This window comes from Notothenia rossii (assembly GCF_949606895.1).
Source record: "Notothenia rossii genome assembly, chromosome: 1".
Lineage (NCBI taxonomy): Eukaryota > Metazoa > Chordata > Actinopteri > Perciformes > Nototheniidae > Notothenia > Notothenia rossii.
In genome coordinates, this window is record NC_136912.1 from 8,451,221 (window position 1) to 8,476,558 (window position 25,338).

At 42.8% G+C, this 25,338-nt stretch overlaps 3 protein-coding genes across 5 annotated transcripts; 2 read left to right on the top strand and 1 right to left on the bottom strand.

Annotated features, from left to right (window-relative positions):
* The first annotated feature begins 519 nt into the window (after positions 1-519).
* On the top strand, positions 520-23,793 carry LOC307040269 (uncharacterized protein). 3 transcript variants are annotated; one of them, XM_079682937.1, is made up of 3 exons: positions 520-662; positions 7,451-7,487; positions 22,646-23,793. In XM_079682937.1, the coding sequence occupies exons 2-3, from the start codon at positions 7,455-7,457 to the stop codon at positions 23,678-23,680; spliced, it is 1,068 nt and encodes a 355-aa protein (XP_079539063.1). In that variant the 5' UTR covers positions 520-662; positions 7,451-7,454; the 3' UTR covers positions 23,681-23,793. The 3 variants fall into 3 exon arrangements, with proteins under 3 accessions (XP_079539063.1, XP_079539064.1, XP_079539065.1); XM_079682938.1 differs by having other exon boundaries at positions 7,454-7,487; XM_079682939.1 differs by lacking the exon at positions 520-662 and adding an exon at positions 3,127-3,784.
* On the top strand, positions 8,611-11,492 carry LOC307040283 (uncharacterized protein). The gene is made up of 2 exons (XM_079682971.1): positions 8,611-10,489; positions 10,813-11,492. The coding sequence occupies exons 1-2, from the start codon at positions 10,360-10,362 to the stop codon at positions 11,373-11,375; spliced, it is 693 nt and encodes a 230-aa protein (XP_079539097.1). The 5' UTR covers positions 8,611-10,359; the 3' UTR covers positions 11,376-11,492.
* LOC307044863 (zinc finger BED domain-containing protein 5-like) lies at positions 17,821-21,581 on the bottom strand (the record flags this gene model as incomplete). The annotated part of the gene is made up of 3 exons (XM_079690287.1): positions 17,821-18,643; positions 18,882-19,232; positions 21,531-21,581. 3 exons carry the CDS (start codon positions 21,579-21,581, stop codon positions 18,167-18,169), a joined length of 879 nt encoding a protein of 292 aa, XP_079546413.1. The 3' UTR covers positions 17,821-18,166.
* Positions 23,794-25,338: the final 1,545 nt, after the last annotated feature.

Sequence of the window (25,338 nt, forward strand, 5' to 3'; positions counted from 1 at the left end):
AACTAATCATTTGAAAAAGTGTGGGGGGGGGGGGGACGCCCGTGCCACAGCATCTCCAGCGCTTTCGAACGGCAATGTCCGTGGCTGTCTCCTCCTGATTGGTGGAGTTGGCCCAATAGCCGTAAAGTGTATACACTGTAGCCAGCCAGAAACTGTTGAGTATGTTTTACTGCTTTGCAGGAAATATAGTACTCAGAGAAATGTGCTTTTCCAGACACTGAAGAAAGCAAAATTCCATGACTTGTCGCTATCAGGGCTGTTAGGGAAAACATCAGGCAATATGTATTGTGAGATTATTACGTTTCTAAGAGAATTGATACATTTAAAATAATCTAGAAGTTTGGTTCTTTATTTTATTTTATTTCTTTTGTTTATTGCTTTCTGCATAGTCTCTTGTCCACACTCCAGTCCAGTTGGCTGCGGTAATGCACCTACAAGTTAGTTTGCCAACCGCCAATAAACAATAAAGAAGAAGAAGGAATAGGCGGAACTAACGTTATTCGTCATTCTAGTCGGACCCATTAGAGCGGTGCACTCATTTTCAATGTCCGGCTGAAGCGCGCAAAAAACTACCACTTTTCATCTCGGATCATCAGAGGCTGTTGCATCCAAGAAAGACTGATTGAAACCTACGTTTCGAGAGACTACCACTATAATTCAAGGTGAGTTAAACTATTGTATCCGTGTAATTGTTACAAAGTAAGACTTTAGGTCAGTCAGTGTTGTTGTTGACTGGCGGGTCCACTTTTTCTGGCCCGACAAAATCGTGGTTCTATCGGGGCCAAGACACAGGGCTGAGTATGCTAAACTAGAGAGAGAATCGCTGGCAAGGGGGCTACAACCAGGGCCGGTGTTCCGGATTAACTTGTTTTCCGATCAACTCGTTTCAGTGAGGTGCGTGGCTTTCGACTGAAATACACATTTCGATCGCTTTCTTCTGTCGTTTACATACATCTTTTGGTATATTTGGCTTCTTAGGAACACGTTGATGCACATCCAGTACCAGTGTGTGAGGTTTTGATTACGATGGCGATACCCGACATCATATTGATAATAATATATGATACAAATGTAAGACTGACAACAATAATATTTAGTAAAGGATTTATTGATGTGAATGTTTTGAACAGTGAATACTTATTGTAAATCGCTTTGGATAAAAGCGTCAGCTAAATGCAAATTAATGTAATGTGATCTAACAGGCATCAACACAGCGACTTGATTTATTGTTCTCTGGTGATCTGTTAGGACGTGTTGAATGGAGAAGTCTTCATCTGTGTTAAACCGATCCTCCCAGGGAACTGGGACCCGCCCAGGTTAAAATGTGACCCGCCTAGATTAAACTGTGACCCGCACATGTTAAACTGTTACGATTTCTGTGTTAAGTGTTCACTGTTCAAAACATTCACATCAATAAATCCTTTACTAACTATTATTGTTGTCAGTCTTACATTTGTATCATATATTATTATCAATATGATGTCGGGTTGCATTTTTCTAGAACTTGTTGACAATGTTAATGTAACAAAATGAGCTGTGGTGATTTATTAAGACGTGATAATTTGTGGCGCACTCGTAACGCGCAGGGCATGATTAATTTTTACTGTTGGGACTCGGGTTTGAGTCCAGCATGAACTTTTTCATGGGTCACGGGTCACAAATTGGATAATATATTGATTTCAAACCATGTCAGTGGGCTGCAGCATAAATTATTTTTTAAAGTGTAATACATAAGAATCAGTTGATTGTTACTATTAATGATCTGGACATGCAGAAGAGGCTAACATGATCACAAAACATTGTCAACATTCATTTTCCATGTCTCTCTCCTTTCCATAACCTGCAGCCTCTCTTCCTGTTCATTACTCTCTCTGTCCTCTACTCTTTCTTTGTTCAATCTCTCCAGGCGCGGTTCCAGAACAAAATGACTCAGGGTGCATCTGAGATTAGAGAGGGGGCATGCTCCCCCGGGAAGATTTTTTTTAAATATTGAAGTTAAAAGCATCAATCTGGTGCACTTTGAGAGCAAAATTAAGAGATCTATGTTCTCTTTGCTTGATTCATGCCTTCCCAGTCCCTTATCACGTAGCCTATAAGAGCATGGCGCCAGTCCTTGTAGCCAGTTGTAGGCCTGTCACGATAATCGATAAATTGACTTATCGTACGATAAATACAAATGGACTCGATAACTTTTCTGAGCTCGATAAATTGCCGTTTACATAAAGATGTGACCAGCATTTTAGCCTGAAGCGCTGTGGCTGCCAGGCGCGCTGTGAGGGGCGGGGCTGACACACAGCCAGGTCAGGACACTCCGCGTGCACGTGCAGCAGCGTAGCAGCCAAATTAATAATATAGCGACAAGCGGGAGACAACGTGTGACTTACTCGCGGGGAATTTAAAGTGAAATGGAATTGGTTACAAAACCTAACTACACATCTCGATTCTCCGGTGTGGCAGTATTTTGGATTCAAACCAAATCAACGAGGCGAACCTACGGACTTGAATGAGCCGGGCGGTGTGTCGCATTGGTTTAAAAAAGGTAGCGACAAAAGCAGGCAATACCACGCATTTTAAACCACCTAAAACACAACCACCCCATTCCCTTTTCCCAGCTGGGAGCAAACACGGCAACTGGAGATGGAGAGCCCCCGCCCCGCCCGACAATGCAAACATGTTGGTGTTCCTTGCTCGAAAACTTAGAAAAACAGATTTGGATATGGCCTGTTGAGGCATCTGGGTCTTTGACAGTGGACTGTACACTTGACTGTTGTTTTAAGGAGTTTTTTTTTGCTTGTGAGATAATGTGTGCTCAATATATATATATATATATATATATATATATATATATATATATATATATATATATATATATATATATATATATATATATAATTATATATATATATATATATATAATTATATATATATATATATATATATATATATATATATATATATATATATATATATATATATATATATATATATATATATATATATATATATATATATATATATATATATATATATATATATATATAATTATATATATATATATATATATATATAATTATATATATATATAATTATATATATATATATAAATATATGAGAGAGAGAGAGCTCTGTTTTCCAGCCTGACTATTTAATTTATTGTTTTGATGTGTGAGGGTGATGACGTCAGAGCATCGTCCTATGTGCAGGGCCAATTTAACCCCTGGGTATTTGTGAGGGAGCTCCTATATGGCATTACCCCGCTGAAGCTCACCAAAGTTTAATATATTTCATAGTTCAACGTTTTGTCAATTGTTTTGTTTATTGGTCAAATACTGGTTTCTAATGGTTTCTGAGGAGTTTTACTGGAATGAAAGAGCACAGAGTCTACAGAAGCAAAAAAGCAGCATACTGCATTAAACCTGACCTTCACAGAGAGGTTGAAGTTCATGTGGAGAGGAGGCTTCAGTAGTCTGTCTGCACTCTGTTTAGTTTTGCTATCTTACAATCAATATAGTAAATGTGAGGTAAAGTGTGTTACCAATGTAACCGGTTAGAACTCGAAGTTGCGATGAGGTCTTAAAACGTATGGAAAGGGTCTTAAAAAAGGTATTACATTTGACTTCAGGATTCCTGCATATACCCTGATTACACATATCCACACTATTTACTGTATATCTGTTTAGGTCAATGTTAATTTACAATAAATATTGTGGTTTTTGAATTTTACTTTCTTTATTTGATTGGCAGTCAGTTGCTGATTACATGCAGACGTTGATAAAGCTACAGGGTAATTCAATATATATATCACACTAATTCATAAAGCAAGTTAGACATTTTGAAGTTCCGGACCTTGCACGGGGACATTTTCTCTAACTGGACCTCGTTGAATTGTAGTTACCCCTGCACTAGAGAATCTAAAGAATACACAATATGCAGAAAATACTGTATACATGGAGTACATTAAACAGTCTCACTAGCTAATGTTTGCTTTCTGTGTTAACTTAGTGATAGTTAATGACACAGATGGCGTTATAACCAGGGGTGCACATAACTTTTTTGGCCTGGAACTCAAAGGAGCACCTGGAGATGTGACTTGGTGCTCACCAAATATCGCGACCCGTCTCGCAGAATGAATAAAACAGGGATACATGGATAACTTATTGCGATATAAAATGTATTCATAAATAAATATGAATTAACACATTATGGTGTGTGTGTTAGTCTGTATAATCAGTAGTGTAGGTGAGTGGATGTGTGCAAAGTATGGTGTGTGAAGGTGTTGGATGGAAAACAAAATAAAATAAATCAAATTACTGCTCTTGTAATTAACACTGTTCTAAAACACACTGAAATCAACTGACATCCTCACATCAATCATCTCTTTAAGCATTGAATGTCTGTTCTTTTAACACTGAAATCAACTGTCATCTTTTTAAGCACTGATGAAGAATGTGACTCTCTATTCTGTTAACACTGAAACACTGAACAATAACTCAAACTGACTGCCCTTTAACCACTGCAATTAAATGTTGGTTCTGTAAACACTAGAACAAACACTGAAACACTGAAACATAACTTAACTGACTGCCCTTTAACCACTGCAATTAAATGTTGGTTCTGTAAACACTAGAACAAACACTGAAACACTGAAAAATAACTTAACTGACTGCCTTTTAACCACTGCAATTAAATGTTGGTTCTGTAAACACTAGAACAAACACTGAAACACTGAAACATAACTTAACTGACTGCCCTTTAACCACTGCAATTAAATGTTGGTTCTGTAAACTCAGGATAAAACACTGAAACACTGAAAAATAACTCAACTGACTGCCCTTTAACCACTGCAATTAAATGTTGGTTCTGTAAACACTGGAACAACTGACTGGCTCTTCTTTCAGCTCAGTTTAAAGCTACAATCTCTCCATTTATCTTTTTATTCTACAAGCTGGACATCATCATCCTCACTGCTCTCTTGACTGCTGCTATCACTGTCCTCAATTTCAACCATGGCAGCTGCTGATGTAGGCCTACTCCTCTCCCTCTGGTTGAGCCTACGATCAGCTGTTTGCATCCACAAGTCAATAGCCTGCTTTGGGTCAAAGGTCTCTGTTGTCAACTTAGACAGGTGGATGTGCATCAGGGATGACAGGCGACAGTCTGACAGGCGGGATCTGTACTTGGTTTTAATAATGTTAAGGTGTGAAAATCCTCTCTCACATGCAGCACTGCTTAAAGGCAGTGTAAGGGACAACACAAGGACTTTCTTAATGTTAGAGTAATTCTCTGGATTGCCTGTCTTCACAATGTTGACCAAGTCATACACAGAGGAGGCTGCTAAACGTTTTCCTGCTTGCTTTAAACGCATCCATTCACTTAGAATGGAGTCTCTGTCAACAGACATGCTGGCCTCATAATTCTGGAGGATGCTTTTAAGTGTTGTGTTGCCAAAACTGTGGAGGTCTTTCCTTTCCTGAGGCCAAGTTGAAGGATCAAAAATTAGAAATTGGTCACATGACTTGAGGGATTCATATCTGGTTTCAAACTCTTGAATTAAACCCCTCAGTACATTATTCTTGTCCCTGTCAGCATCAGCATTTGCAACACTTTGTTTCCTGTACTTCCCATCATCACTGTCAAGCAGAAGTGTCAGCTGGCCAACAGCTACCATGAGCTCATCTTTGCATTCACCGATACTCAGCTGATCTCGCTGGAACTTGAGAGAGAGCCCCTGTAATATCTTCCCAATATCAAGCATGTTGGCTAGGAAACAGTGAAAACGCTCTGTGCAGACATGCTTTAGGTCACTGTCATCACTTTTAGCCAGTTGTATTTTAATGGCAGGTAATAGCCTCCATATTTTTAACAGAGTCTCATGTCTCCAAGCAGACCATCTAATGTTGTGAAACTTTCCCAGTTTTACAAAGTCAATGCCAGTCTCATCACAGTGTTTCTTTAGTTGTGCTGTGTTAGCGGCACCCCTCTTTTGCAAATAAAAGCGTAGCAAACTGACAACGGAGCGATTAAAAGACTCACAGTATGGCACCATGCGATCGGCTGATTTGGCGCAGTTCTCCAGGGTGTGGGCTGTACACAGAATATGAACCAGGGAATCCCCGACGTCCACTATCCGGCGTAGTTTAGGGATGACGCCGTTGTATACTCCCACGTTGACAGCTGCTCCGTCTGTACACACCGAGACCAACTTTGTCTTCCACTCATCCGCTAATCCACATGCATTAAATAGTTGCACAAGTCCGTCAACAATGTCCTGTGCTGATCGTGCTGCCCCCAGATTAATTAATCCAAGGAAATTCGAGTTTAACTCTCCGTCGCTTGACACAGACACAATGTACACGATTTCCTGCTCAGTTTTGTTGATGTCTTCTGATCCGTCAAAGAGCAGACCCCAGAATTCTGCTGCTTTTAATTTTTCAAACAGTTCCGTGCTGATTGTCTGTGCAATAGTCTGCATGATGCGGGATCCTCCTTCTCTTGAATGATACGCAGTCCCGACATCAACTCCAAGCCTCTTAAACAGAGGAATGTCCTCTTCATACGAGCGCATCGGCCGTGCGTGTTTAGCTTTATGAAAGGCCAACAGAAATATATTACTGAGTGCCTGACGCTGTTCTTCGTTAATTTTGTCTTGCCACCTATCAAGAGGGCGACTCCGACCCTGTCTGCTGCTGTTTTCAATTGTTTTAATGATGTTCACGTGCTCTTTGCTTTTCTCATGTTTTTCGAAAGGTGGGTGACTGAAATTATTTGTCCCAGTATAAAACGCGCTGTTTTTATCTGCCAGATTAGGATGCTCACGGCATAATTTGCACCACATGTCGGTGCGTTCATCATTGGATTTAAGCCAGCCCACCTGCTGAAGCCACTTTTCAGAAAAAACACGTTTTCTTTGCGAGTCAGGTGGTGGTTCAGTGTGTTGTCTCTTTGGTGGTGGCGGTCCTGGAAAACCAAAAAAGTTACTCAGCGTTGCTTGCTTTTTGGACATTTTAACAAGTGCCTGCAGATAGTGTCACGATTTTCCAAGTGCCGCTCGCTGCAGAGCCGAGATCCAGGGGCGGGGCTGAAGCGCTAGGTCCAGGGGTGGGATTTTCAGGAAGAAATTTCCTCTCAGTGGCCCCAGCAGTTGGTGCGCAAAAGCGTTTCCCGGGGTTCATCTGGCAGCGCATCATTCAATTTCGGTGCGCATGCGCACTGGCGCACCAGTTATGTGCACCCCTGGTTATAACCGTGGTTCAAACAACCATTAATGTCACTTTCTAGGTGAATAAAGTCATTTTAATTAAAGTGAACAAACTGTGAGCTGTAAATTAGAATGTAAGTTGCTACACAGATTATGAATAATTATATCAAAATATTTGTATTATATTAATAATGATTTAATAATAATAACTTTTTATCGTTAATAACTATCTGACCTTTCTATCATTTTCAGCAGCATGGAGGAGTACAAGGAGGCCCCTGAAGCTCAGGTCAGTGTGCACTTCATCACAATATATTCCTTTTTTCTAAAAAACTTTTTATTTTATTTTTTTTATAAACAAACAGATAGCACAATAGTAATTGGCAAACAAATTAGGATGACAACAATGTGACACATTCACAATATATTCCTAACTCCAGCGTTTCCGCCAGGCGAGCGTCTTGCCGTAATTTGACGCCCTTATTCAGCTCGGAACGCCCTGAACTCGAGCCGAGGGCGTCCAAAAGAGCCGGAATTCCCATCACTAATGCGTAAAGATATAGTATCTCTATAAGGGACGGCTCAATTAAAGATTCAAGTCCAGGGTTTCCCACACAGACTTTACTTGGGCCGCCCAGGTTTAACGGCCACCAAAGTATATTTCGCAACCCATTCATTATTATTTTGTTTGTATCCGTCCGCGAGCACGACGCTATCTGCAATCGATTTACAATGATCCCTCGCTTGCTGTACCTGTTCGCTCTATCGCGTGGAGGGTTTGCTAACAAGTGACCAACAGAAAGGTTCATGTTAATGTTGTTGCACCTTACAAATGCCTAACACTGTTACCCCCAAATGAAAGATCACAACCTGTTTTGAAATATACAATATGAATGCACAATATGGTTAGATATAGGTTAGAACGTTGTTGTATACGATAATACTTTAATTGTCAGATCAAGTCTGAAATGTGACTTGCGTCACAGCAGCTCCATGTGTAACATCAACATAGACAAATAAGATAAACCCAATACATGAGAAACAAACAACAAACATGTAACATAACAGCAGGATCAGTGAGAGCTGCTCAAAGAGCCTTCAGCGTGCATCTGATCTGGATTCAGCTCTGTGTTTACTGAGAGGATTGGCTCTCTTTTTTCTGTTCTCACGGTCATGGCCTTTCTCCATGGAGATCTTTTCTTGCCAGTCACTTCCTTTACCTTAGTTGGAGCAATGGCATCTATAAACATTTTTTTTTTTTTACTAGCTCATTTACTGAGATGTTAGCAGGGGCAAGTGTGGAAGAAACATTCTGAGTAAAAATGTCCCTAGTGTTTTCAGTTAAATATCGCTTGGTTGTTACCTCTTTTTGAACATGTGTGTGAACAGAAATAGAGCTCTCAAAGGAGAGTGCAACATCAGTCACCACAACCTCAGAGATATTTAGACCCTTTGAGATCATTAAGTCCAGAGTGTGCCCCTTATTGTGCGTGGGCTCGTCACATGCTGAGTCAGTCCATAGTTATCAAGAAACCAAAACAGTTCTTTAGCCCCTCTGTCCTGGGTGTTGTCAACATGGATGTTAAAATCACAAACAATGACTAGACGGTCAAAGTGAATACACACTATAGACAGCAGTTCAGTAAAGTCATCAAAAAAAGCTAAAAGAAGCTAGTAAAGGGCACAGCTGAACTCCCACAGCCCTGGGGGGCCCCTAGATTGGTTGTGATGGCAGATGACAGGGTTTTGTTAACCTTCACAAGTTGCTCTCTACTGGTGAGGAAAGCGGCATACCAGTAAATCAGGTATGGATTTACTTCCATTTTGGCCATTTTTGACACCAAGATGTCTGCTTGTATTGTGTTGAATGCTGCTGAGAATTCTAGGAAGAGGGCTCTTGCATAGGTGTGACGTTTATCTAAATGTTTAGTATGAACCAGAGTAGCAACAGTACCACCCCCTTGCTTATAGGCAAATTGGTATGGATCAAGTATGTCTTGTCCGTCACAATAGGTTTAGCTGAAGAGGTCATTCCTGTCATGGTTCTCATGGTGTCCAACACTTTTTTGGGGTCTTTGGCTTTAAAAGCATTTCCCAAAAGCTCTCTGTGTGCCTGTTTTGATTCCCTCAATTTGACTTTCAGTTCTCTCTCTGTCTGTCTAAGTGCTCCATAGTCTTTGTTTTTGAAAGCTATTTTCCTGGTTTTTATAACTTTTTGTTAATGTCCTTCGTCACATATGATTTATTACTTGAATAGATTTGTATTTCTTTAGTGGGAACACAGAAGTTAATATAGTCTTTGGTAACAGTAGTTATTTCATCTTGTGAACCTTTCTGAAAAATGTCCCAATCTGTCCAATCAAAACAGGCTTTCAACTGTTCCCTACTTTCATTTGTCCATGTCCTTATTACTTTCTTTTCTGGTTGACTTCCCTTCAGTTTGGTCTTATACACTGGTATCATATTCACAACATTATGATCTTGAGTTCAGTATTGGTGGTCTGTATGTAGACACATAGGCTCCTTTATCATTAACAAAGCATTTGTCCAGGATATTGTCTTTCCTGCTGGTATCCCTAACATACTGCTTGAACCCAGGTAACAAAGTCTCCAGGCGACATTGGTTCAGGTCCCCGAGCACTATTGCTGGTGCATCGGGGTGGCTGACTTGCAGCTCGTGAACACAGTCAGCGATGGAGCCGGCCGCCAGTGACGCTCTGCTGCTGGGAGGCACGTGAACAAGAAACAGTAAAATACACCCAAATTCTCTCGGCCAGTAGTTCTCAACCTTTTTACGGCCCGTCTACACTACAGGCATCGAAAAATGCTTTCAACGCTTCGCCCATTCACTTGAATGGGGTGACGTAGAAGATTTTTAATCTTCGCCGAACTGCATTGTGGGGAGCATGGCATGGCTTTGCAAGCATCACGAGCATCTATCGGCATCAAAAGTTGAACAATGTTCAACATCAAAAGTTGAACAATGTTCAACTTTTGAACAATGTTCAATGTTCAACTTTTGAGTTCAACTTTTGAGGCTCGATGCTTGGCATCAGCCAATCAAATCCCGTTTATGCAATTCCCGCCAGCACAAGCGCTAGCCAATCAAACCGCGTGTATGCTAATACCGCAGGTCTTGACTGTTTTCCATATGTCATAAAATGGAGGATAAATTAATCATTGCCGTGGCAAGTGTCCCAGTCCTGTATGACTGTACTCTGTTCACCTACCGGGACCTAAACCGGAGGAACCAGGCATGGCGGGAGGTGGCAGAGACAGTTGGTGAAACTGGTAGGTTTTCAACTGTTTGGGGAGTTTATATCCAGTTTACTTCGTTTTAACATTGAATGGACAGCTAGTAATGTAGCATAACATATAATATATATTAATATAATAATAAAAAAATAAAATAATAATATATATAATATATAATATAATAAGTATAAGCATAATATATAACATAACATATAATACATGCACAGCTATCAAGCATAGACAGTATATTTAGCCAGCATGTAGCATAAAAATAGCATTCATTATTGGAGGAATAATTTTGTAAATTCAAGAAATTAACTATTATTTATTAACTTTATTATTTTATTTCATTTTATTAGAGGATGTGTGCAAAAAGAGATGGAAGACTCTGAGGGACAGGTTCCGCAAGGAGAAGAATATGGAGAAGGAGGCAAAAAGAAGCGGGGCAGGGTCTGCAGGGGGGTACAAGCCCTGGCGTTTCATGGCAGTGATGGGGTTTTTAACCCCATTCATCATAGACCGTGCGACGTCCAGCAATGTCCCCCGGCAGACCCTGCCTCCATCCACCCTGGTGGCAGAGGAAGAGAGCCAGGTAGAGAGTGAGCCAGCCAGCCAGTCCACCAGCCAGTCCACCAGTCAGCCCGCCAGTCAGCCAGCAGCAGCCAGCCAGGAGGAGAATGCTGAGGTCCGGGGCAAAAAACGGAGGAGGGAGATGTCCTCGTTCGAACGAAGTCTGCTGTCTGCTGTCAGCAATTACCCAGCAATTGCCCAGCCAACCCCACCAGTGGTGGAGGAGGACGAGGACTTGCAGTTTTTTAAGAGCCTCTTGCCCACCATGAGGCTGATGACAAGGGGACAGAGGGCAAGAGTCCGCCTCGGGATACACCAGTTAATTTTTTACGTGGACCAGGACAATTTATAATTTAATAATTTTTTCACACATACTGATCAACATTACATTTTTTTACACTCATCACTCATCACACACACTTCACTCACAACATTACCATATAAAACATTAAAGTATGTTATGGCTATACTGTGTCTTCACTTGTTCATGTGGTTGGTCAGTTGCAACATACCAGAAGCTTCATGTATGTCGGTATATATAATGTGCTTTCTTCTGTAATTGTTCATGTGAAAACCTATTGAAATTATGAGTGGTTTATCAGTAAAAACAGGGCTGAAAGAAAAAGGTTGTTAGTCATATCATAATATAATAATATCAATTCAAGAAACATGTTTATTAGGAATGTTTGACTTTAAAATGGCTCATTTGGAATATTTGCTCTTTAAAGAAAATGGGTAGCTCTTAAAAGAGCTTTTGGTTTGGAGGAGCCATGGTGACCCTACACCACTTTATGCTGCCATGACACTACACCCTCCTCATTCAAATAGGAGCAGAAGGTCTCCCACAGTTGGATGGATCGGCGTGTGGCGTTGTTTGAGCCCATCCTAGGTGCATCGCGCAGGGTTGGAGCGTCATCACTCGACTCTGCGACGACAGGGACGACAGGTGTGCGTCATGGCCTTCCTATTGTCTTCCTGCGGAGGAAGTTGTGCAACACACAGGTGGCCTTCACACACAACTCTGTTACCTCCGGGCTGGTGCTGATGACACGCCGGAACATTCTCCACTGTGATGCGAGGACGCCAAACACACATTCAACAACCAACCTGGCCCGGCTGAGGCGGTAATTGAACAGCCTCCTTTCACGCGTGAGCTGACGTCCAGGGAATGGACGCAGCAGGTTGTCCAGCAGCGGAAAAGCCTCATCCCCAACAAACACATGGGGAAGAAGGCCCAGCCGCTCTGCTCCTGGGATGACGCTGTCAGGTGGTAGCTGCAGACTGCCATCTCGGAGGCCCTCTCCAAAAGCGGAATTTTGCAGGCTCCCACCGTCGCTGCTCCTTCCAAAACCTCCGACATCCACTACCCTGAAGAGGTACTGGGCATCCACTACAGCCAGTAGTACCAAGGAGTGGGTGGACTTGTAGTTGAAGTAGAGGGACCCAGAATTTGCCGGAGCCTGGATCACCACGTGCTTCCCATTAATGGCACCAACGCAATTCGGAAAGTTCCAGCGCTCCTGGAACCCAGCAGCGATGGCTCTCCAGTCCTCCGTCTGTGGTACCGGCATGGTCTCCTCGACCAGCGCGGTCCAGATGGCACTCGCAACCTCCTTCACGATGACAGCCACTGTTGCATGCCCGACCCGATAGCTGAATGCTATGGTCCTGTACGAGTCACCGGTTGCCAGGTACCTGAGAAAATGTAATATACATGATTTAAAAAAAAAAAAAAGTAATACGCCACGCAGACACAGAACCCCCCCCACACAGACACACACCCCAGACACACAGACACACACCCCAGACACACACACACACACACCACAGACACACACACACAGACCACAGACACACACACAGACACACACACAGACCACAGACACACACACAGACACACACACATACCACAGACACACACACACCACAGACACACACACCACAGACCACAGACACACACACACCACAGACACACAGACCAGACACACACACCCCAGACACACACACACAGAGACCACACGCACGCACACACACACACAGGGGAGCAATACTGTGTTTACTTAGCTATCTTAATTAATGTCATTCATCTGAACTAAATCACAGACTTCATTCATCATTCATCCATTGCATGCATTCTCTCTCTTTATATACAGAGTCATATTAAAGAAGTAGAAATACACAAAACGTACCGTAGGCAGATGGCGAGTCGCTCTGCGGGTCGGATTGACAAACGCATACGGGTGTCTGCCTTTGCAATCAGTGGACCCACTTTTCCGAGCAACTCGTTGAACACGTCTTTGCTCATCCTGAAGTACTGCTGAAACAGTACACCATCCAGGCGGAGCTCTTGGACAAGAACGTGGTATTCCTCCCGTTGCAGACGTTTTCTGAGTATCGGATGTACCCAACAGCGACGCACAATACGTGGCCTCCTGCGAGACATTGCATAAACCAACGCTACCCTTGCTACAAAACCGGCATCCATTTTGGCAATAGTGGAGAAGAAGCGGGCTTTTTTTTCGCTTTGTATGCCGGGGGCGGGCGGGAGATTCCTGATTGGTTGTTGGTCGCGAGAAATCGCCAAGCTTCAGACACGCCCAGCTTCAAGATTTTTTGATACCTGTAGTGTAGACGGGCCGTTACACCAAGTACCACCTGAGAAAATAGTTGGTTCTCCAATACCACCGTATGACCAATGTTAAAATACAGTCTGCACAGTTCATGCAGGACTCTGAGGCACATGTATTCATAATAACTGTTACGTCCCCACTAGGGATGAGGAAATGCAACAAACACCAATTGGAATTGGTAATAATTATGAATAGTTTTAATGTATAACAGGTAGACAAAATGGCAGGCAAGCAGCCTGAAACAAACAAAGTGCCACAAAAACACCGGTTTAAATAACAACCAAAAGTGGCCACAAGGGCGCAAGTTTAAATGTGCAACCAAACAAAGGGAGGACTCTAATAAGTGAGAATACTTAAATACAAAGGTGTATATATACATATGTATTAGGGGTGTAACGGTACACGTACCCGTACTGAAATTATTCGGTACGGGCCCTTCGGTTCGGTACACAAGTGTACCGAACGAATATAACGTTAAACGTAAACATTTTAGAACGTGAAAAACTTTTTGGTTGTAATCTCAGGTGCTGCGTCGCAGCATTCAGAGTAATTTGCTCAAATTGGGTTCAACGCGTCATAGAGCGAGCAAGTCATTTCATTGGACGAGAGGTATATTATGAGAGCAGGGATGCGTTCAAATGTAGTCAGTAGTGATGAACGATAATTATCGGCCCAATAATTATCGGTCCGATATTAGGAATTATGACGTCATCCGGATAAACCCGATAAAAGTATTAATAGCCCCGATAATATAAAATATCTTTTTTGGATAATTTTTTTTTTTTTTAAATACTGCGGTGTGGGTGGATTGGGATGAGGGGCGCTTGTTTTTCACTCGGCTCCTCCCTTTTTGCCAGTACTGTGGTATTAGTGGTTTAGGAGGAGGGGAGTTTTTCACAAATCCAGCGCTCCCTAACTCATGCCTGGCTGTGACGTAAATGGTGTGCGGCTGTGAAGCCAGGACAGTAAACAAACATGTCGTCGGTAGTATGGGACTATTTCAAAGTTTCAGAGTTAGATAGTTCGCTTGCTATTTGTATTAACAAATGCAATGCAGAAGTTCCACGAGGAGGGAAAAAGGCAACGAGCTATAATACTTCCAACCTGATTAGTCACCTGAAACATCGCCATCGCTACGATGGTGTGTTAAAAGCGTACAAAGACGCCTGCGCTGCTAAACTAGCGGCGAATCCAAAGCCAGCTGCAAAGGCACCGGGGCTTTTACCTATCGACGAGGCTGATTGACTCAATTATATTTATTTGGGAAAATAAATATGGTCACTTTGAAGAGTCTTGGCTTTGTTTTGTTCATAGTGTAATGCTCATGTCATTTGCTCACTACTAGTCTTTTTTTACCACCAGGTGTGCAAAAACTACAGGTACATTTAATATATATATATATATATATATATTATATTATTATCGGTTATCGGTATCGGTCTTGAGAAGCCGGAAGTTATCGGTATCGGTTTCAAAAAAACAATATTGTGCATCCCTAGTAGTCAGTAATGTGAGGAACTGTCGAAATGGCGAACGCAGATAAAGTTGAGCTCGAAAATTCTCCAGCATCATTGAAGTCTCCGGTTTCAGAACATTTTGGTTTCGCAGTTACGTACAAGGATAACGGACAAAGACAGGTGGACCGAACCAAAGCTGTTTGTCGGCATTGTTCAACTAAAATTGGTTACGCGTCTGGCAATACATCAAACTTGCACTCATTTGAAAAGGCATCACCCGAACGTGAATATAATCGGTACCAAAAGAAAAAAGACTGAAGTGCAAACCCAACTCCCACTACCATTTAAGCCTCCACCACTCGCAAAAAGTTCAGACCGAGCCAAAGCTATTACAAACGCCAAATATCCTTATGTTGCCATGTTAGCAAAGCGCTACCTGGCTGTATCTGCTACCTCTGTCCCTAGCGAGAGGGTGTTCTCCACAGCAGGAGACATTGTTAGTGCCAACAGATCTGCCCTTTCGGCAAGCAATGTGGACAAATACATTTTTCTTTAAAAAAACATGAAAATACAAGGACAAGCAAGTCATAATGTCCCCAGGCTTTGTAGTCATCTCCAGCAGGTGTGCGCCGGCTGTGCGCTGCGATTGGAGTGCGTCGGGCCCGGCGTGCTCCAATCACAATCTTCATGGGGCGGACCAGGAGATGGCAGCCAATGACGTCAGGGCAACCGCACAGCTCATTTACATATCACACAGATTAACACAGTTAAGAGGACCAGGAAGGCAGCAGCCGTAATAATAACATTATTTGTTGTCAGCCACAGCTACATGTACAAAGGGCAGTCAATTCAATAGCTTTATTAGCATGACCATAGTTACATACAGTATTGCCAAAGCTCTGAATAGTTGCAACATCTATACAAAAAATACACACAAATAAACAGTTATAAACAAACTGCTAAGAACATGTTTTTTTGTTTTTTTACGAGGAATACAGATTCATTTAATTAATATAATACATTAATACAAAATAAAATATGATATAAATATATATATATATATACATAAGATATATAAGATGTGAGAGCTGGTGTATCAGGTCAGTCCGATTCCCTCAAACTGTGGCAGGCAGAGACAAACTGTCCTGCAACAATGCAGCTCTCTTTATATCCCCCCTGGAGTATTTTTTGTTTTTCATTTTTAAATATTTGAGGATGCTTATGGTTGAGTTTTGGGAATAATTGTTTCCGTATAGGTTCAAAGGTTGGGCATTGTGTGAGGAAGTGCTGCTCTGTCTCCACAGCAGTTCCTCCTCACTGTTGGCATGATCGCTGATCTTTTGGCAGCCATGTTTTCTTGTACCTGCCTGTTTCTATGGCCAGGCTGTGTCTCTCTCTCTCTGTCTCTCACCTGTCTCCCTCTGTCACTCACCTGTCTGTGTCTCTGTCTCTGTACCTGCATGTTTCTATGGCCAGGCTGTGAGCACTCACAGTATGCAAAGTAGTCTGGTGGGATTCTTTTCGGAGTATTGAAGATCGTTTCCCCGACATCGGCGGTGCCTGCCACAGGACAACACGGAACGTGCGCGATTGGGACGCGATGAGCGCGGGGGTGCTAGTGGAGCACGCGTGTGAACTAAGTTTCCTTGGTAAACTCTGGTAAAATGACTCACTAAAAAGAGCCGGAATTCCCATCACTAACGTAAAGAGATAGTCAATCAATGTTTATTTATATAGCCCAATTTCACAAATGTTACATTTGTCTCAGTGGTCTTCACAGTTTGTACAGAATATCAGTATGACAACACGACACCCTCTGTCCTTAGACCCTCACATCGTACAAGGAAAAACTTCCAGAGAAAACCCACAGTTTAAAGGGGAACATGGGAGAGCAACAGAGTAGGGATCCCTCTCCCAGGACGGACAGACGTGCAATAGATACCGTGTGTAAATCAAAAAGATAATACATCTACAACATAGGTAGACCAAATGTTTAGAAATGCACGTGTCCACAACAAGAAGACGAATCCACGAGGATGTCAGCAATCCTGTGGGAGCCATCAGGGAAGTAGTATGGTGAGAGTCTGTCAGGACCGCAGAGACAGGTTCAGCCACGGCTCAAATTCCAGGACTCAGATCCAGAACTCAGGATCCAGGACACACGACCACAGCAAAATGATTAGCCTCGACTCAGGATCCCGGCATATATATGGACACAAAAAAAATATTTGGGGGAAGCTGGGTTAATCGGAACATGAGAGTACACAGGTACAAACAGAAAGACGGAGTAAGGTGCCCCCCCCCCCCCAACAGTCCAAGCCTATAGCAGCTAAACTAACGTGTCTACATACATGCACTCCCTTAGGATAGGTTGAGGGAAAAGGGTAGCAAGTAAGAAGTAGGAAACAGAGGGGGAGAGGCACACACAGGGAGAAAGGTACCCACTGGAACCTGAATTGGTTAGAGGTAAGGAGTAGGTCAGTGGCTACATTCCACACTCCCGGGCCGGGTTAGGCCTTCTCTGCATCCTGTTACCCTCTAATAAACCTCGAAAGGTCAGAGAGGGGAAAGGTTTTTGGATGAAGTTTTAAATATAAGAACTACGTTTTTAGGATTTAAGTCAGGGGTTCTCAACCTTTTTTGGGCCAGCGCCCCCCTGTCCATTATCCAGGTCTCTTACAGCCCCCCATCAAAAAAAGTAGACTTATTTTCTTCCCTGAATATTAATGTTGACTAATATTCTGTGTTATATCATTTAAAAAGCATGTCACTGAATGCCAAATAATAGATTTGATTTAACTGGGCAGTTGGAATATCATTATCATTAGTTTACCAGAGAGCAGAAAATGCATGTGAATGTGAATAAAAATGATATTTATGAGTGTTAAACAAACTCAGACAAGAGCAGAGAATACAAACAGACTGCTACGGAACAGCAGCAATTTCACACATGTCCAGTGCAGAACAAATAGTAGGCTACAAAACTGTACATTAGGCCTACAGAACTAACAGGTCGGAAAGGTGTTGCATTTCGCCAAATTGCGGGGGGGGGAAGGTTAGTGTGAGCCCTGCGCTTGGTGGTTCTCTGCCAGTTTCTTCACTGCGGGTTGCAGAGAACTTAGTTTCAGTCGCAGTGCACCTGAGGCCGTCAAGTTCAAGCGATTGCGGTACTTGGACTGCATGTGGAGGACCTGGCTGAATCCCTGCTCCACGAGGTATGTGGTTGGGAAAGCCAGAAGAAGCAGCCTCGCTTTCTCCCAGAGAGCCGGGTAACGCTGAGAGTATTTGACCCACATGTTGCCCCAGCCAGAGGTGCGGAAAATAGCCTGGGCCTCATCGTCACTCTGGATGTCGATGAGATGCTCCTGTATTGCTGGCTCGCATTCCGCCACGTCCGCCTGAAAGGGCTGCACCACCCAGGTGGGAACATCGAGGTCCAAAAGATCTCTGAAGCGGATCTTCAAGTCGGCATTCACCATCCTCAGGTGGTCTGTGTAAATGAGGAGGCGCTCATCGGTAAGAGCCTCAGACACCTGCAATGAGTATAACCAGGAAATTGTTATCGGTGCAGAATGTTACCATCCGATTTTAAACTGGTTATTTTATTGCTAATTAGTTTACTAATTTATGTTTCTTTATTCTCATAATACATTCAGAACATAAGTTATTTATACTAACCAGGAACACAAATATAGTGTTGCATAGAGTAGCCTACATTTATTACATGTATTATTTATTATTATCATTATTTAGTAGCCTAGGCTAGATCACCTTGGTCAACAGCGGGAAATGAGCAAACTGCCTCCTGCCTATGCTCTGCCAGTATAGATCCAGCCTGGAGGTGAGACTGTGGATGACCGCCTTGCTCTGGATCAGAGTAACTCCTTTTCCTTGGAGCTTCAGCGTGACTTCATTCATTTTGCCAAAGAAGTCTGCGAGGTACATGATGTCGCAGCGGCTGGATGACACCTGTTCCCAGAGTGCTGCATCCACCTCCTCCAGGAACTCCACGATGCTGTCAAACAGCTCACAAAAACGAGCAAGGCCGTTTCCTTTTGAGAGCCAGCGGACATCAGTGTGGAGAAGAAGATGCTCAAAGGTCTCAGCATTTTCCTGACACAGCTGTCGGAACAATCTGTTATTCAGGGCATGGGCTTTTATTTTGTTTATTGCCTTTACTGCAACATTGAGAGACTCGTGGAGAGGTGGACTTTTAGATTTGGCCACAAGGTTGTGGCGGTGCAAGACACAGTGGACTGTGAGGACATGCGGGACCTGCTCCTTCAGCAGAGTGGTGAAGCCACGGTACCTGCCAACCATGGAAGGGGCACCGTCAGTAGCACATGCGAGGATGTTGTTGATCGGGATTGACTTCTCCTGTAGATAAGCATCCAGTGCATTAAAAATGGTCTGGCCCTTGGTGTCTGTGACCAGATATTTGGAAAATAAAAATTCCTCAGCCATCTCCTGACTGTTGGAGGTGCTATAGCGGACATAGGCCATCAACAGAACATTGTTGTCAGAAGTGGTTGTCTCATCCAGCTGAAGGCTGAATGGAGTTTCCCGCAGGATGGCACACAGCTGCTCCTCTGTATCAGCGCCCATTTAATCAATCCTAAGTGCTACGGTGTCATTACTGAGTGGGATGGATTTCAGCACCTGTGTGGGATCACGCCCCATCACAGTAGATATGACCTCTTTGATGGCAGGGAGTACCAACTTCTCTCCGATTGTGAACGGCTGCCCACATTTGGCTATCAGCAAGGAGATGTTATATGACGCTATTAGCCCGCTATCAGTCTGGGTGGTCTTCCTAGCGAAGAGACTGCTGATGGTGCTCCTACCATGTTTCTCTTTGAGGGCCTGGAAGAACGGACGCTCCTTATCTGCCTTATCCGGGTGGATCTTGGTAAGGTGCTCCTTTAAACGTGAGGGTTTCATTCCCTCATTGGAAAATACATGTTCGCAAAGTAAACACATTGGGAGTTGTGCATTGGTAGGAGACGGTATGAAGCCATAGCTAAGATATTCAATAGAGTAATGTCTGTATTTTATCTTTTTCGCGGCCATTTTGCTGATGTGATATGATTTTTGTTGTTTTATGATGCTAATATTTAGGGGGGGGGGGGGTAGTGTCACGATATGGCGGCAAAGGCTAGAGGGCTAGCTGGTGACATGACAAGACATCGTGCCGGGAGCGGACCAGAAGTCGTTGTAATTTTGAACAAACAGAGCTCTGTGTGGAGCAGCCTGGCTAGCCAGCTCTTCCATGTCGTAGCAGACATAGAAACGGGTATTATTTTTCATAAATTGACCACTTAGTTCGAATCTGTTAGTGGAATTTGTCATATCAAAACATATCAAAATTTAACAAAGTGACACAGATTATTAACAGTCGCGATCCCAAAATTACAACGACTTCCGGTCCGCTCCCGGCTGCTTTTTGTAGGGTACGTTCGTAAATGCGCTCTGAGCGCTCCGAGCGTCCCCGTTCCACAGTCCAGAGGGCTGCGCTCTGAGCGCTCACAGCTGGGTGCTCTGGCGGAACAGACGGGTTGTCCGAGCGGACTGACCGTTCGTGCATTTACGAACGTACCCGTAATAACACTGCGGACAGCTGACCAATCGCAAGCAGAGTTGTGGTTTCCTATAGCAACAAAAGATGCTGACAGCTGCTTTTTGTACAGGAAAAGACGCTGTGGCCAGCGTTTTTCATGACAAAAAGACATTATGCGTGAACGCCCCCCAAGAACACCTCAACGCCCCCCTTTCAAAAATATTGCTTCCAGCGCCCCCCGATGTTCTCTGAACGCCCCCTGGGGGGCGGTACCGCCCCCGTTGAGAACCAGTGATTTAAGTGAAAGAGTAAGAACTAAAATGTATAGGTGAAGAGGCACAACGTATCTACGTCAATGCACTCTTATTAGATTATTTTATCACTATAAGCTTTATCAAAAAGGAAGGTCTTAAGCGTACTCTTAAAAACGGATAGGCTGTCGGCCGCACACAAACTGGAAGCTGATTCCACAAATATGGAGCTTGATAAGAAAAGGCTCTGGCTCCCATTGTACTTTTAGAGACTCTAGGAACAACTAACAACCCTGCATTCTTGGAACGCAATAGATAGTACCTATAAGGGATGGAGCCCCCTCCCCCCGCGCTCTCAGGGTGGACGCCCTCTCAGCCCTGGTCCACGTTGTTGCTCAATGAGCGCAGGTTTGTGAGAATGATGGATGGAAGTGGTGACCGGCTGAATCTCTTCTGAACGCCTCCCCTCCTTCCTCGTCTCTTTTTCCTGGTGTTTCTAAGCGGCTCCCGATGGATGTCATCCAATAACGAAGAGCACAGATGGCTTGGTGTATTTGTAGGAGGCCGATCGCATTGCAGCTCAAGCATAGCCTCGCGGCTGCAGCAGCATACCTGTTCGTGCTGTAACTCAGGTGTGTCTTGGAAAGTTGTATGGCCAGACATGGTCTGCAGAAGGCAAATGTAATCCACAGGATCAAAAGCATGGTCTCTCAAAAATAACGTTTCATAAAGACACGACAAAGTTTAGACAATAATTAGACCAAAAAAACTCAAACAAAACACAAGACGAACGGAGCATACTGAGACTCGCGGTGACAGGATGCCATCTCCCTCTGTCTCCTGTATACCAGAGGTGGGAGTAAGTCATACATGTGCAAGTCCCAAGTTACTTGGGTGAGAGTCAAGCAAGTCAAGTCATACGAAATCCTGATGAATAACCCCAGTTTCCGCATTTAAGTCAGTCACATGACTTGACTCAAGTCGCATATTTTTTGACTTGAGACTTGCTTGACTAACATTGATAAAAGACTCGACTTGACTTGTGTAGGGGTGTAGAGTTATTTGTTAATGTGGAAAATAAAACTCTGAAATCATAAAACAGGTAATAGGGGGAATAATTGGGCGTGTGTGTGTGTGTGTGTGTGTAGAGGTGCGTGTGGTTAAAACGTAGCAGCCTGCGGTCGCTCTTTAGCTGTTCTAATGAAGGTAAACAGTGAAGTAAACAGTAAAAGGCACAGCTCTTTGCAGCTGGTGCTGCTCTTCTCAGATTCTGCTGAGTTACACGTTACTCCTCCTGGTGCTGCAGAGATGTCATGAAGTGAAGGAGGTTTTCCTTCTATAAAACACCTCTGGGCAGCAGATACTTTGAGAGTCACAGACATGACTACATAGGTCAAGGCAGACTGGTTCACAGACTCTCCTGTTTTGCCGATCCGGTGCTTGAACAAATAACTCTACACCTCTACACAAGTCGAGGCTTTTATCAATGCAAGTCAAAAAATATGCGAGTCAAGTCATGTGACTCGAGTCCCCCACCTCTGGTATATACTGTGGTTAGAATGTTGCTGTATTACTGTATCAAATATAATACAAATATAATAAACCCAAACAGTTGATAAGTAGTATTTTGTTAACTCAAGGTTTATATTAAGTGAGTTTTTATTGTTAACTTGTGTATTCATGCTTTTTAGATTGACTTTCTCTCTTTTTCTGTCCGTCTGTTCTAGAAACCGAAAGCAAGAGAGAGACGTCACAGCTGTCAGCAATGTGACAAATCCTTTTCAACATCTTTAAATTTAAAGCGCCACCTGTATATTCACACAGGAGAAAAACCGTACAACTGTGAAGAGTGTGGGACAACTTTCACTCGATCAGATTCTCTCAAAACACATCAACGTATTCACAGGGGAGAAAAACCGTACAGCTGTGAAGAGTGTGGGACAACTTTCACTACATCAAGTCATCTCAAAAAACATCAACGTATTCACACGGGAGAAAAACCATACAGCTGTGAAGAGTGTGGGACAACTTTCACCACACCAGGGGCTCTCAAAATACATCAACGTATTCACACTGGAGAAAAACCTTACAGCTGTGAAGAGTGTGGGACAACTTTCAATTCATCAGGTGCTCTCAAAAGACATCACCGTATTCACACGGGAGAAAAACCTTACAGCTGTGAAGAGTGTGGGACAACTTTCGCTTCATTAGGTTCTCTCCAAATACATCACCGTATTCACACGGGAGAGAAACCGTACTGGTGTGAAGAGTGTGGGACAACTTTCGCCACACCAGGGGCTCTCAAAACACATCAACGTATTCACACTGGAGAAAAACCGTACAGCTGTGAAGAGTGTGGGACAACTTTCACTACATCAAGTACTCTCAAAACACATCAACGTATTCACACTGGAGAAAAACCGTACAGCTGTGAAGAGTGTGGGACAACTTTCACTTCATCAGGTGCTCTCACAAAACATCACCGTATTCACACTGGAGAAAAACCGTACAGCTGTGAAGAGTGCAGTACAACTTTCACTACATCAAGTACTCTCAAAATACATCAACGTATTCACACGGGAGAAAAACCGTACAGCTGTGAAGAGTGTGGGAAAACTTTCGCTGCATCAGGTGCTCGAGAATCACATCACCGTATTCACACGGGAGAGAAACCGTACTGGTGTGAAGAGTGTGGGAAAACTTTCACTACATCAACTAATCTCAAAACACATCACCGTATTCACACTGGAGAAAAACCATAGTGGTTTTAAGAGTGTGGGAAAACTATGAGAGCTAAGCTAGCTGTTTCCTCCTCCTGATGTCCTGAGAGCTGTAGTTATATAGTCTCATTGAAATAAAGCTTATTTCATTCAAATGTGTCTTTTCTTCAGTGAGATATCTTTATGGATTTCCTTATGACTTGAGAGTCTGATTTTAAAAGTGGTTTAATATTTCTCAGTCTGACTAAAGCAACATAAATGTTTGCTTTTGGGCGAAGTCATCTGAACATTTTGTAGTGTGCAAGTAATCTGGCACTCTACCTTTGTCCCTATATTTAGATAAACAAATGAATCACCATTATTGCATTTAATCATTCATATTTCACGACTCACTGTTACTGTAGCACTGACCACTTTTTTGTATAAAGTGCATTCAATTGAAAACACCATAGTGTTACAGTTAAATTATTTACAATTATAAACACAATTTATGTACATAAAAGTATTTACATATAATAAATAGATAATCAACGGCTACAATATCAGAGAAATTAGAATGTAACAATTGCAGTGATGGCTCTGTGTGTTTTTTGTCACCAATATTATATTTTAGTTTGCATTGCCTCCACGGCTTTGGTTATGGCATGATAAGAACTGCTCTGTATTCCTAAAGTTTGACCTTTCTGGCAAAATATTTAATTGATTCAGTATAAATGATGGCAACAGCTTAAAGTTAAACTAAGGTAAACACAGGTAAAAAAGCTCAAGTGGATACGAATCAGATGCATGCAACACATTCACTATTTTAGACCCCAGGATGTATTTGTCGTCAGCAGGTATGAATCAAATGTTAGGTTATCAATGACTTCTTGTAAACTAACATTTGTTGTTATGCAAGTCAACCACAACGAGATCTCACTCCACTGCAGAAGAAGAACTGGGGTATACTACGAAGCAGGATTTTCGCTTAGCCGGCTAACATGGAAAACTCTGGGTTTCCGGTCCTACGAAGCTGGTTCTCTTTTTAGCAGGCTAGATCTCCATGGTAACTTATGCTGTGCGGCTAACCTGGGGGGTATACTACGAATCTAGTTCAACCTATCCTGGATATGTTTTGAGTTATCCGGTTGACTTAATCCAAAACAAAGCCGCTCTCGCTAAACTGTACTACAACGCTGGCTATCAACTCGTTTGCTCAAGCCAGCAGTATCCTATCTAGTTAGGTGCGCATTCACATAAAAGGGGTGGTATTTGGAGCATTCGACCAATCACAAACATGGACAAGCGTACTGACAGCGCAGCGTCATACTTCCTGAATGAAAAGTCAACTATAATATTAGTCAAATATGAAGAAGTTAAACTTTAAACATCCATGACTTAAACACTTTATCCAGGATCAAAGCCACATAGCTGCACCTGCAAGGTGAATACAGCTGGTAAAAGAAAAAGTGTTTGAATGCGTACATTAACAGGTTTATGATATCACTGCCCCGTCTAAGACACGATCTGACCTAAATTACATTTGACTCGAGTGTTTCGTCAACTTAATGTGTTGCTTAAAACAATACTTCTGCATACAGTATGTGACACTGAGAGTGTTGCACGGCCAGATACGACTCGGCTGACTCAGATGAGGAAATATATGATACATTATGATGTGATATGAATGATAATGGGACACATCGACGTCTGCACTCACA